We start from the raw sequence: 14,504 nt of genomic DNA, 5'->3' as shown, positions 1-14,504 counted from the left end.
TGCAGAGGCCACTCAAAGAAGATTTGGGTGTTTCAAAAGTAAATTAGCAGCAGTATATGACCCAAAATGGGTTGTTTTTTTTTAAATAAATATAACATTGTGCAGTGAATTCTCTAACAGATTGCAGATTTAGTTATACTCTTACTGTGCCAATGAAAACAATAAGGACAGGATGACTTGGATGTGGACTCAAAGTATCATTTCAGTCCAACTATATGAGAACATGAGAGACTTCTAATTGCCTCTTGGTAACAGAAATGACAGAATTACCAAGCACATCTGCAAGACAAGGACGGGAGCCAAAAGACTAAAAAGATTGGTACAATAGATACACTGTCACTGAATCCATTGGCTAAGTATGCAACAAACATTACAGAAACCACAATAGCCACTATAGTTTTTACATGCTCAACATTTTTGCAGCCTTAATTGAAACTAACATTTAGAAATTTGAGTTGGGGAACACCATGCACAGAGTGCCATATCATCCACAATCACCAATTAAGCACTAATATTTAAGCTATGCTGCTTTACTCTATACATCTAAACATATTCCTGCCTTACTGGGTGAATACCTCATCTAACCACTATTGGGTTTTGATTTATTTTAACCCACAAAAGGATTTCTTGTGCTACATTTTCCTTCACCATCAAAAGGGCACAAGGTATATACATCACAAGGTGTGGTACATGACAGACTGAAGAAAACACAGTATTGCATCTTGGCATTTAACTAACCTACAGATTTAAACATTCAGCTTTCTCACTGGCTGGATACAGTTTCAGGACATTATAATGAAGGTGCTACTTTAGAACTACACATTTCTCAGAGCAGGGACTGTACCTTTTTTGTGCCTTTTATACCATTGAGCAAACTGTCAGCATGTAATGAATATATCTACTTAAATATCACACATCTACTTAAATATCTGAGAACTTCAGGGTTTGGTTTTTTTAGGTTTTGGTACCCACTGATGTTTAACAAAAATGTAAAATTTTCTTTGATCTTTTCCCCTTGTTATGGCCCCTATTCAGGGAAGCATGCAAGCAGGAGCTTAGCTTTAAGCACATGCTCAAGTGCTTTCCTGAATCAGGCCTATTTCATAGTAGGCCTGTTTTTCCTACATATCCCAGTTCTGGTACCTACTTTTGTGCCATTCTTCTTGCTCTGTTCTCCCCTTCAGCTTCTCTATAGTCCTTACTAAGAGGACTGAAGAATACAGCACAGTGGAAAAACAAGCTATTGTTCTTTGAGTGCTATTCTAACTAACGCATGTGGTTATCCAGTCAGACTGTATGCATTTGTATTATTCTCAGAGTGTGCTCCCTGCTAAAGAAATCATAGGTGCTTAGAACAGAACAGTTAGCATGAAAAATTAGGAAAGTTTTGCTCTTAATTCTATCTCCTCTTCCCATCTGTTCAATTCCTCTCTCCCCTGATCCTCTTCTCAATATTATGATATGTTTATTCATTTTGACTGTCATAGGCACAAACATCTTCCATTGTTTGCAATGTTGTTGTAGCCATATTGGTCCTTGTTGATTAGAGAAACCAGGGGAAAAAGAACTCTGTGTAGCTCAAAAAGCTTGTCTCTTTCACTAACAGAAGTTGGTCCACCAAGGGTATGTCTACATAGCAAAGAAAAACCTGCAGTTGGCCCGTACCAACTGACTCAGGGTCATGGGGCTCATGCTGTGGGACTGGTTCATTGCTGTGTAGATTTCCGGGCTCGAGCTGGAGCCTAAGCTCTGGGAACCTCCCACCTTGCAGGGTCCTAGAGCCGAGCTCCAGCCTGAGTCCAGATGTCTACACAGCAATGGAACAGCCCTGCAGCCCGAGCCCCATGAGCCCAACTCGGCTGCACGAGCCAGCAGCAAGTTTTTCTTTGCTGTGTAGACATACCCTAAAAGATGTCACCCACCTTGTCTCTCTAGGGGGCACATAAACAAATCCCTAAGTCTTTTTATAAACAAAGGTCCCCCCACATTTTGAATTGTGACTATATGCACAAAGATATATTTTGGATCCCATTTTTCTTTGATCACACATCTACTAAAATAAATACAATTGTTAGAAGTGAACCAATTTCAAATATATGATGCTACGCACAACAGTTTAGAACTTTAAAATCTTCATCTTTTTTTCTTTAATTGTGCATTGCCAATAAGTACAGAACCCCTACAGAATTTAATAAAAGAATATTTGTCATAAAAAGTTTGCGCTCCTATAGGGAATTTCATCTGAACATGTTAAAGCACTAGTGCATATACTATGAAAGTTTGGCCCATTAATTAGGTTTTATGAGGTCTAACTATCAGTACTTTCCTCATGGGAGGTATTATACCGATTTTACAGATGGGCAAACTGAAGCAAGAGGTTAAGTGATTTGCTCAAAGTTAGTAACTGAGCTTAGAATAGAAACCTTCAGGAGACTATACATAGGAACCTTTTCAGAGAATTGCCTGGGATACACTCAACTGCATATAACTCACAATGGTGTTTGAGAGAATAACGTGATTAAATCCCTAAACAATGCACTATGCTCTTCTGAACCTGAATGTATAATTACCGTCTTTTTTCTCTGGTGTTTATGAGCAACACATTTAGCAAAACATGCTACCAGATTAATATGTTGCTTTTACTATTTGTGGCTAAGCTCCAGGCCTTTCTGTTATTGTGAGGATAAAGTTTTATTCTAAAGCTTTTCTCCTCTGCTTTATTTACTTGCTTGCTTGTTTCCTTTAGAGAAAGGATTTAGAGATAACATCGTGTTCTAGACATTTGCTGCTTCTATTTGCAAAATACAGGCCTCTATTTCTGCTTGCCCTGGTGCCCCATTGTCTCAACAGAATACAAGAGCTGTATGTGTATTGTATTGCAAGCGTGAGTATCACTGAAAGACCTGCATAACAGAGCAAAAAGAAAACCCTGTGCAACATTCCAGCGCACTCTTGAAAAAAGGTAAGCAGAGCTGAGAGGTAAGATCATGAACAAAAGCAGCTGTACATCATTCCAGGCTACAAATAAGGAAACAAGGGACTAGAAGAGACTGTATGCAGCAGAAAAGCAAGAGGCCAGAAATAAGAATTCTGTACTATTATATACATAGTCACAAATATTAACACAGAAGAATAGTAATCACGAACCAAAGCCTGCACTCTACATACTGTAGTGTTCCCAGCCATATCTCCCAACTCCCTTTAACTTTAGATCCAAATTTGCCTCTTTCACAAAGCGGTCTTGAGGCATGGCACTTTGATTACTGTAAATTATTAAGGTTAAATGTTAACTCACAATACTGAGGTTATGGAAAATAGACTAGATTAATCCCTGCTGTAATTCCATTTATTTCAGTAAAGTTACACCAGAGATATATTTGACCCAAAAATATTTCTGCTTAAGAAATTGAGCCCACGTTATTTACAGTTCCTTGTAGCATTGTCACAGATATAATTTTGAGATTGCATCCCACACTTGGGCTTCAGCAGATTGAGAGGCAAGTTCTCAGGCTGAACCTGGTAATATACATGATAACCTGAGCACTTTATTGTTCTGCACATTTTTTAAAAAATCTCAGACATGAAGTAGTATGACTAACATAACATTGCCCATCATGCTGGCCAATGCTGCTTCATTGTATTCTGTCTGCTTTTTGTTTTATACTTAGATTGTAAACCCTTCAAAGCAGAGACCATCTTTTTGTTCTGAGATGGTCTAGCCTCTAGTCCCAGTGGGTCCTGGTCCATGACTAGGGCTCCTAGGTGCTTTGGTAATACAAATAAATACATAAATAAATGGTATGCTGTGTGTACGCGCATGTGAAAATAGGGATACACGTGTAAATTTCCATGAAGAAAAGAGACATAGTGTAGGTCAAATTTTAGGTCTAAAGATTAACTGTACACTGTATTTTAAAATTACTTTGAATTAATTTACTGCACATATATCAATATATTCACAAACCTTTCTGTACACATTTGGAAAGCTCTTCTTTATCTTAGTAACAGATAATGATTAATCACCATTTAATATTCTTTTCTTATAGGTTATACTCATTGGCCCAGATCCTCAGACAGCATAAATCATTATAGCTTCACTGATTTCAATGGAGCAGTGTCAATTTACACTGAATCTCTGCTGAGTACCTTGTATGTTTTTCAATAATGAAAAAAAATCACAACTGACATTTTAGAAGATAGCCCACAAAAGGGAAGGACTAGTTTCTTAACAATAAGATACTTTACATTTATGTATTTGATATATATAACATGAACAGACAACTGCTAGTTATTCTAAATAGATAATATATTACTAAGGTATTATACATCAATATATTTGAATACTTTGTCCCCACTACTCCTGTTTCTGTTGCTAAATCATGTATGTGCAAGTGTGCTTAAAGCACATGTTATAATACATGTAAGGCCCCAATCTTGCCTTGTGTGGTGTGTGGACAGACTGCTGTGCATTTGTGGAGCCCCAATGAAGTCAACAGGACAGGCACAGAAGTCCAGCTGTATGCTATACCATGCAGGATTGGGGCCAACACTACTGAGAACCTCAGAAATGATTTCATGGCTCTGTTACTGTACCCTGTAGAAATAAATTAGTTCTCATAAAAGACAACTCAGTATTGTACCACATCAAAAACACATGTTTGAAAAGTGACTAAACTTAAATCTGCATTCCAAATGCCATTCCTAGATTAGTAAGAAGTAAATTACTTGGTCATGTTTCTTGCTAAGAAATCCTTCCTACAGATCTCTCCCATTCCTGGAAAATGGTTGATTCTCTGGAGAAAAAAAAAAGAATGTTGGTATTTTTATGCATTTCTAGCACAAATATTATAGACAAACATTTCGAACAGTCAATTAAATTAGTTTGATTATACATTAATTGGTAAAGACTATTCTAAATTATGCTCGATATCCTAGAGAGTACTCTAGATGTTATTGACCGCATTCTCCTTTCCCACCAGATTTACTCCTATGTATCTCCACTGACTTCAGGGCAAGTGAGAGGAGAATCAGATCCTTTTACTCAGAGAGTTATATGTAAACAAATACTGTTGTCACAAACTAATGTTAAAAAGGAAGGAGATGACTTACAGACAAATACTAGGGAGAAGGGCTCTGATTAGCTAACAATATGCAAGCTCATAGCCAATTTATCCTATAAATGTTTCTGTAACTTGAATAAAACACTCAGTCTCTGATCATTCACTCACAACAGACCACTGGCAAGCAGAAGCACTCATAGAACACCAAAGATGTTGACACTGAAGGCCAAGTGATACAGAAACTGCAGGGAAAACAAAATAGAAATTAAGACTCCTTAGTATCAAAATATTTGGTGCAGCTGATGTTTCTGCCTTCTAGTCTTGTGATGGGTGCAACTGACCCAAGCATACCACAGTGATTAATTCATGACTTCAGAATGAAATAGTTTTTTTAAAAAAACTGGTTCAGAAACAAAGTATGCTGCATGTTACCTGGTAGTTTCGGAGCTCAGCAATCTTGTCTTGTTGCACAGCAGAATCACTCCATATGAGATTAGCAGTCTCATCTTCGTCTCTTGTCTTCACAAACCCCATTTCATCTATTACTAGACGAACTACACAAAAGTGATACATTTAAATGATATTTTGAAATGAACCTTCAAATGTAAAATTAATATTCTATTTTCAGTATAAATTCACCTCTGGCCACAGAACAATATTAGCATACAAGCTAATGGAGTTCATATTGTTCAATTTATGATATTTAATTGGACAGTCTACATCTGTCTATTGCATAAGTAATTATAGAGTCGTTACTGCTTGTACTGTGGCTGGGAGCAAAGTACAATCTGCAGTGGGAACTGCAAAGAGCTTCTAAATTGTCCAAAAAATGGTTTAATAACAATCCACTTAGTCTAAAATCCATCTGAGTCTATCTTTGTTATTACATATTTTAATTTTACAGCAACAATGACTATAGGTGCGACTGAAGCCAACAGACAAGGATGCCCCTTAAGTCAACGGTCTAATACTTACAAATGCAAATTGATGCATTGTTCTAATGTAAAAAAAAATAATTATGATGATGTGCCAGTCATAAGTAATGTTGCAGGAGAAGAGATTTTCCGGAAGAATTTGCAAGATTTGTTTTCCCTGAGTATAAGTACGATTTCTTTAAAAACTGTTCATTCAGCAATCTGCATAATAGACTTGCTCTGATATCATCTCTCCAGAAGGGGACTGTCCAGTTTCTGGATTTGAAGCTTTCCCCATATGACAAAACTTGGCCTAGTGGACAAAGCTCCAGCTGAATATTTCCATGGCCATCAAAAGTCTATAAAACTTACTTGAGATTAGAAACATTTGATCATTTCAACAGTCAAAGACCTTAACTAATTAAAACCATACAAAGTAATCTATACAAAATTCTATAGAAGGTTGTGTATTACTATATGAACATTTTACAGAGACTGGATTTACAGGCAGGGAGCTTTAAAGAGCTTCCTGCTCATATTCATTCAGCAATTGCCATAACTTTCTCTCAGCAATAGCTCTGAGAGGTATACAATATCCCTACTGACCTCACTGGGTGTTAACACTGAATCCCAGTGAAGAACATTTAAAATACTGAAATTTAAATGATCGTATTGTTGATCAAAAACATGTAAGAAAGAAAAGTGGCAGTCATAATATGAAGAGATGCACAGTACACACAAGCCCCACTGCGGGGAGTCAAGACCAGGAAGCCTACCAGAGCTCAGAAGCAGCTATTTTGAACATCAACATAAACTACTGTGAGTGACAACTCATTCTGGAGATGTAAGCAGAGCTTGGTCAGTAGGCCAAGTTTGGAAGAGTACTGCTATTTTTCCCCTTCCCATTGACTCATAGTAAATGTCTCCAAGAATCACGACTAGAGATACAGGGTGCATCCATGACTGTTAGTCCTCCTCTTTCTTTGGATTAGCTGTTTAACATGAGAACCCTCCTGTTGGCTCATGGTGAACAAGTCCATCACTAGAGTTTTCCCAACTGTTGCAAATAGTCTTGACTGAAGAATGGGACAGCTCCCATCCATCCGGCTGGATTAGGGTCTGCTTACACAATGAAGACCACAATTAAAAGAAGGACTAGGTCCTAGGCTGGTTTTAGAGTATTCTAGATTTATGATAAACCCCAAGGATAAAAGAAGAGAAACACGCTTATTGAACTGCAGTCTGGGCCTTTGGCATCTAAATTTGGCAGCACTTCAACTCCTTCCCACTGAAGAGCAGTCACTATGAATGGAAGAGGATATGCTGTTATGTGCTAGTTGGGCTACTTGCTGTTGAAATTCTTGTATCTGGTGGGGAGGACTGTTCTGTCCAAAGACTTTATCAGTCTGCCTGCCCAGACTGAAGAAGAAGAGCTGAAGGCAGTGTGCCAGAACTCAGGGAACCATGGGACCCAGGTTTGTCTCTGCTTGTGCTAGAAGGTGAAGGAGTGAGAAGGGAGCTGGGGAAACTGGCTCCATCGTGCCAGGTGAGAGTAAGGAGGAATTAGCAGGGGAGTGAAGAAACAGGACTGACCTATTACCATTCCTTCAGGAGCTGAGAGGCCTCCTTTCCCAGGGCAAAGGCAAGAATCAAACTGATGGAATGTGGAGACATTGCCTATGCAAGCTGCCATGTTGTACTCTAGACTCAGAGTTGCATTTTTTTAAATGAAGAGCTAGATTCACAAGAGGGACAGAAGGGCTGCAATACTCAGTCTGGCAGCACCTAACTTTTAGGCACCCAGCCACCTATCCTGAGTTAGGCTCCCAGACTCCCTATACAATGCATGGGGAGAGTTAGGCACCTAAAAAGGGGATTCACAGATAAAAGGGGCTCCACCACTGGCATCTTTTTTACAGGTTAACGGGTACTCAGATCAGGCCTCAAAGGCAAGTTAAGTTGGGAAACACCTAGTTTGTGAATCCCGCTAGGGCTTAAGCATAAGTAAGGTGCTGAGCTGCTGGGAGGTAGATACTTAGGTACTCAGGACTTAGGTAGCTGCACACATGGTCACTGCTGAAATTTAGGCACCTAGAACATTTTACCAGTGAAAATGTGGGTATCTAGAGACTTTAAGCACCTACAGGGATAGGCAGAAGCTGAGTGGTGGTTTTGTGAATGCCAATTGTGCCTAAATATTGGACTTAGGCACCTACATTCCAACTGTGCACCGAGCCCTCCGTCTTTAGCCCTCATAACTGTGCAGCTGCAGTGGGGTGTTAAGTATGAATGCTGGGCATCTAAATTAAATTTGTCAACTGTTTCAATGCTAACCAAAGCATCCTAGAAAGGAGAGGGAGAATCATGCTATGAAGATTTTACAGTCTGAGTCACAGTTCATTTTCCCATCCTGGCTGGATACCTCCTCTTACTTTTCCTAAACAAGGAGATACATTTAGCAGAGCACCAAAGCCCTACCAAGGGGGAAAATCAAGTCCAAGGAATGCAGAGGAACTCGGATGTATCTGAACCCCAAAGAAGGGAAAATAAGCCTACAGAGCATATATATTTTGATCATATGCACCATCATCTTTGGATGGACCTTATTTTGCAGACAGATTTCAGAAGAATTCCACTAATACCTTTTGTCTTCCCATTCAAACGCTGGGCCTATAGAAGATCCTGAACCAACAGTCCACCTCAGTAACAAGCATAGCAGGCCTCACAGATATCACTATAAGGTTCAGAAACAATTTTCTATTCCCCGAGAACACTCCCTGAAACGCTGATATAGCTTGATGGAGGCATAAGGAGACAGGGGTTTCCTTCCTCAGCCATTCACTAAGGAGACCTCCACTGGCAAGGAAATGCTTTCCTGAGTAACAGAACAGGATTTATGGGTGCTCAGAGCATGCAAGACCAGCAGATATATATTATAACACAACATATAAAGTTTCCTATGTTCAAAAAGAAAACCAATGGCATTAATTCACTATGGGCCTGGCCCAAACTCCATTAAAGTCACTGGGGTCTTTCCATTAACTTCAATAGGTTTTGGATCAGGCCCTGCAACAGTGAAAGTTTGCTTCCTTCCTGATACCACTCTTTATTTTACCCCAGCAGTCTGATTTCAACCCTTTTCACACACCCCAGTAGCTATTAAAAATAAGCAGAATCTGTAGCCTCCTACCAATTTCGTATTTTGTGCCGGCAACGTTCGCAGTGATGATTCCATTCTTTTTCTTCTTTCTGACTTTTCTTTTAATTGTGCTTTGGTAAGGCAGTTCTGAACTCAAAGTCAGACAAGAGGTTCCTTGGTTATCTTTGAAAAATAATGTTTGTAACAATCAACAATACATAAAATAATGCACATAACTAAAAGAACCACAGTACAAAAGCAATGTGAGTTGCTAGTCAATTAGGCATTAGTAAACTTTGATTCAGATTTATTAACAGTTACAAGCATGTTGAAAGATCATCATTAATGAGCCATATTAAAAATACAAGAGTTCTATAATCAATTTACATACCTCCCTCATTAGGCAAGGATGGCATTATAACATGGGGCTGCGCAGAACCAGGTGTCCAAATTCTGTTCCAAGTTCTCAGAAAACCATGAAGGCCTTCCAAGTCAAATGATTCAAAGCTTGTGTCATACCATTTCAATCTCTGATTATATTGACTCTCAATTATGGAAGAGACAGGTATCTGCATTAGAAAAGGATTTCGTTATAAAATAATAACTGATAAAGCGTAACTTGTATAGAAGCACATATAAAACTGTTTCTTCCTTTTGTTTTTGGCAATGTGTGTACCCAAAACTGATGCTTACTTTTAGAGATGTAATCAAGTTAGCAAAAATATGCCAATTTATTCATCAAAATGCAGAATCTCAAAAAGGTAGTTTTCTGTTTAATTTATGGTGAATAAAAACTTTTTAGCTGTCTCTGTTCTTGAAAAAGGGTTTATAAGGTTTTGCTTATTACACAGTTTGTCTATCTTAGATGTTTATATGATTCATTATTAGATTCAATAACTCTGGGAACTTTTATCCTCAGCAAAGTGCACTGAATTCCTGGTAAGTTCCAACTATACTGAAAATTTCAAGGTTTTCAATAATGTAGTACAATATTATGCATGCTCCCATCACCATGAGGAGAAAAAAGTGAGACCATTTGTTGAAAATTTATTAAATCAGTTTCATAGAACCTGGGACCACAGACACTAACATGCTGTCACAGGGAGAATGTCCCCTGTGACTGAAGTAGGTCCAGAACACCTGTGCCAGAACAGGTGCATCCCATTGCATCAATTAAGGGGGCAGGACTTTTTCTGGGCTATAAAGGGTCAGAGGGCATTTCAGTGAGAACAGATCTGGAAGGGAACAGGGATACTGTGAGAAAGAACTCGCACAGGTAGAGTGAGCCACAGAGAAGCAGGACTGCCAGAGTACTCTGCGATAGGTGACAAGGAGACCCCAAGATGTGATGTGTGAGCTGGGGACCTGTTCTGTTTGTTTGTTAAGATGGACAATAAACCTGCATCAAAGAGACCTTACTTCCATCTTAGTTTATTTTTGGCCTGACATACTGTATTTATATAACATTTGAAATCTCACATACTAAAGTGTTTTTAAAAATCTCCCTGAAACATATCAAAATGCCTGGAAAAAACTTTAAAAAATCGACTCTGAATCAGGATCAAACATTGCCCTAAACATTTTACTATGCTGGTAGCATGCATTCAGTCATGCTTCCATATCACAGAAAAAATTATAAGAAAACCACCACAACAAAATCTTTGGCAAAATGCCCCCCAAAAAGTGATTCAGACCCAAAATTCATGAATTCTGCACAGAAGGACAAATAGTTTAAATTGCTTCTATAATTTTAAAGTACTTGAATTTCGTTCATGCAATTATGAATGTGGTTAAAAGTGCTTCGGGCTGGCTTTATATGTAGTTTAAGTATTTTGTATTTGCACAAATGCTTTAAAATAGCTGTAAAGACAATGTGAAGCACTCGTGCTTTATTTGATTTCAGTCTAGGATAAATGTAATGACAAACCACAGATTTCTAAAGCTGAAGCAATCTGCAGATGTTAAGTCACATGCATTATACCTCAGGCATATAAATGCAGCAATGCAAAAATACAACAAAGCATATTAAAACATGAAGGCTTTGACACAAAATGACAACATCAGAAACTTGAAATCAAGTCTGATACTGCCCTTTCCTCAAGCCACAAGTAAACTAAAAGGCAAACCAGTGGCAGTCAAGTGTTGCATTAATTTATACCTGAAATCAATGAGCTCAAGGGAGTTGCATGGGATGCAAATCAGAGCAGAATTTGGCCCAGAATATTAAGTCTGAGTCTTCTTCCTTTTGTTTGAGATACAATCATAATATACTTAATCATTTTCTGGACAGGTCAGCATGGGATACTTTTAGTAGGAAGCAAAAAAAAGTTGAGTTGTAAAGTGACTTCTCAATTCAATGAGGGGATTTATCCTTAAAACTCCTACTAATGCAATGGGATAATAGGAGCAGATTGATGTAACCAGCCCCAATTAGAGATTCCATTGGGGGCCAAATTCTGCTCTGATGTAAGCTGAGCCAACCCCACTGATATCAATGGAGCTGCACCAGCCAACACCAAGGCTGAGATTTGCCTCTATATTTATCCAAGAGCCTAGATAGATTTTGATATACAAATGTAATTTTGGCAAAAGTGGTTGGGATGTAAGTTACAGTAGCTCTCACATGCACCCCCGCAGAAGAGTTTTACTGCATCTGATCTCTGCAAGAAAATCCCCAGTTGGATTGAAAGTGCCTCTTTGGCAGTTGATTGTTCTGGGTGAAGTCAACCAAGAAGGTGGCCCAATGATTCTACTGCCAAATGTATACCATACAAAAATTAAAAAGCCCCCACTCCTTTTTCCATTTTAGTTCATTATACACTGGGCAGCAGAAAAGCCTCTTTGAAACCACTACTAAGGGAAAATAGCACTGAGTGCATGCACAGTGACTCGCTGACTTTCATCTGTTTCTCAGGCTTAGCATATTGCCAGAGTGAGAGAGAAGTTTCATTTCTGGGAAGAAAAACCTGAAGCACTTCTGTTGGCCAATTAAGAAGTTGCATACGCACACACAAATTCTTAGCAGCTGCTTGTCAGCTATGCTGGCAAAAAACTTTGAAAATTTGGGGAAGTGATAAGGAGCCTGATATTGCTTCTTGAGAAACACCAGCCTTACTAATACAATACTGTTTTAATCCCAACTAATTACAAGTTGGTAGCCCTTTATTAAATACTTTTTATAAAAACCATCAGAATGCAAACTGCACCTACCCAATCAGTTCAGACATTTAGTTTACACATACAGAAAATATCTTCCCACAGTTTACCATCAATACATCAGTGTTTTCCACCTGGACCACAATGATTAAATCTGCACTAAATTCTGCCACACTATTACTCCTAATATGTGGATTATCAGGTCCTCTTTTCTGACATGAATCCACATTTAAACAGGAGAACATACATTCAAAGTGCATGATTTTTGACACGCCACTGGTCCTTGGGACTGGCAAGCCAGCAGCTGTGTGGAGGCTGTGCCACCAAGATCTGTCATGTAGCCTGGGGGGTCTGTGGGAATGCACAGAAATCACTCCTTGCAGATCTCAATGTATGTGGGATCCTTGCTGCTTCTTTGCTCTGTTGGAGCTGTATGTCCCAAGCTGCTGGTGAGAATTGCTGAGGGCTCTGGAGCCAGCTCAGAAGCCTTCAGCAGAACCATCCTCCATATTCACATAGATCTCAGGCTACCTATGAGATTCGGAGGTTGAACATACTGCTTCTTCCATGGGAAGAAAACCCCTTGACAGAAGAATTTGGAAGAAACTTTGCCACGGAACCTCATGGAGTTTTATCCTGGGCACTCTTCCATGCGTGAGGCACACGCACTGTAAGTACTACCTGACCCAAATTCTGACAAAGGATTATTCTCTTTCCCATGATAAGTGCTCTCTGAATATAAAATGATATTCTTTGGGTCATTTGTTTCGGCATAAATACCTACTTTTTTTTGTGGAGAGCAAGCCCAGTCCTCAATTGTGTTCTGCTTGCAGGAGAAGCCCCAGCAGTTGACAATGTGGTGTCAAGGAGATATATAAGAACGGCCATACTGGGTCAGACCAAAAGTCCATCTAGCCCAGTATCCTGTCTTCTGACAGTGGCCAATGCCAGGTGCCCCAGAGGGAATGAACAGTACAGGTAATCATCCCCTGTCGCCCATTCCCACCTTCTGGCAAACAAAGGCTAGGGACACCATCCCTGCCCATCCTGGCTAATAGCCATTGATGGACTTATCCTCCATGAATTTATAATGTCACACCACTAGGCTTGGAAGGATTCAATTTTTATCAGTGTCAGTAAACATCAATTTCACTGTACACACACAAACTGGCAAAAATATTTCCATAGATAACTGAAGTTTACGGACAGGCAAAATAAGAAAAATGCTATATGAGAACTCCAGAGTTTGATTTATGGATATTATTTATGCTGTATATTTTGATATGTGATGTTGATAGAGCTGCCAATTTTCCAATTTCTGGAAGCTGGTCACCCCGGCTCTGCCCCCTCCTCCGAGGCCCTGCCCCCAGCTCCACCCCCTCCACCAAGGTCCTGCCCTCTGCTCACTCCTCTCCCCTCCACCCTGGGAACCACCACTCTCTCCCCACCCCACCAGTTACCTACGGCCTGCCACCGCTGCCTCCCACAGCCAGGTTCTTTCCCAGGCAGCCCAGCTGCTGCACTGGGCGGCTGGGCTCTCATGCCAACCCAGAGTCGAGAGGCCAATGAGAGAAGTGGGTGGTCCTACCCCTTCTGCTCCCTAGTACACTTCCAGCTCACACAGCCTCCAGCCCTGGCAGCCATGCCCAGGCAAGGAGCGGAAGGAGTGGGTCTACTCACTTCCCTTGCTGGCTGCTCCACTCTGGGTCAGCATGAGAGCCCAACCACAGCGGCGGCAGTGGGAGAAGGACAGAGCCCCTCTCCCTGCCCTGGCAGGCAAATCTAGGGGGGCACTTGCCCCCGCATGTCCCCTCTGTGCATTACCCTTGCTCCTGCAGGCAGCAACCGGACTTTTGGTGTCTGGTCAGTGTTTCTGACCGGACATTGTCAGGTGCCATTTTTGACCAGACTTTCCGGGGAAAACCAGACAGCTGGCAACCCTAGTGTTCACAATTTGTGTTTTAACAGTTAGAAAGCTTTAACTTTTTGAATTTCAATGTCTGTCATTAATTGTCTGACACATACACCCATAATTTCATGCAACTAAGTTTAAATTGATAAAAATTGGGAAAAAATGCTTGAACAACATCGATATTATCCATCGAAATTATAAAAAATAACTAACAAATTCTGCCAAGCCTACACATCACCAGGAGAATCTGCCAAATGGGAGTGTCAGATAAGTGTCTCTCTGCAAGTTTTGTAAATATTAAAACTATAATTTCCATATAATAT

At 39.9% G+C, this 14,504-nt stretch overlaps 1 protein-coding gene across 8 annotated transcripts in view; it reads right to left on the bottom strand.

Moving 5' to 3' along the window:
- TTLL7 (tubulin tyrosine ligase like 7) overlaps positions 1-14,504 on the bottom strand; it is a 105,639-nt gene that overhangs the window by 65,495 nt on the left and 25,640 nt on the right. For 7 of the 8 annotated variants that reach the window (XR_013636194.1, XR_013636195.1, XM_073357227.1 and 4 more), the window contains exons 2-5: positions 9,505-9,682; positions 9,165-9,296; positions 5,493-5,614; positions 4,726-4,793 (exon numbers count right to left, since the gene is read on the bottom strand). Coding sequence is in view for 6 of the 8 variants with exons in the window: in XM_073357227.1 (XP_073213328.1) it covers positions 4,726-4,793; positions 5,493-5,614; positions 9,165-9,296; positions 9,505-9,529 (347 nt within the window). In the remaining 2 variants the exon portion in view is untranslated. Of the gene's footprint in view, positions 1-4,725; positions 4,794-5,492; positions 5,615-9,164; positions 9,297-9,504; positions 9,689-14,504 lie in introns of those variants that run through there. The other variant, XM_073357225.2, reaches the window with a different exon arrangement.

The sequence above is a fragment of the Lepidochelys kempii genome, chromosome 8 (genome assembly GCF_965140285.1).
Source record: "Lepidochelys kempii isolate rLepKem1 chromosome 8, rLepKem1.hap1, whole genome shotgun sequence".
Taxonomy (NCBI): domain Eukaryota; kingdom Metazoa; phylum Chordata; order Testudines; family Cheloniidae; genus Lepidochelys; species Lepidochelys kempii.
Note: the sequence above shows the minus strand (reverse complement) of the source record. Positions and strands in the feature narration are given on the sequence as shown.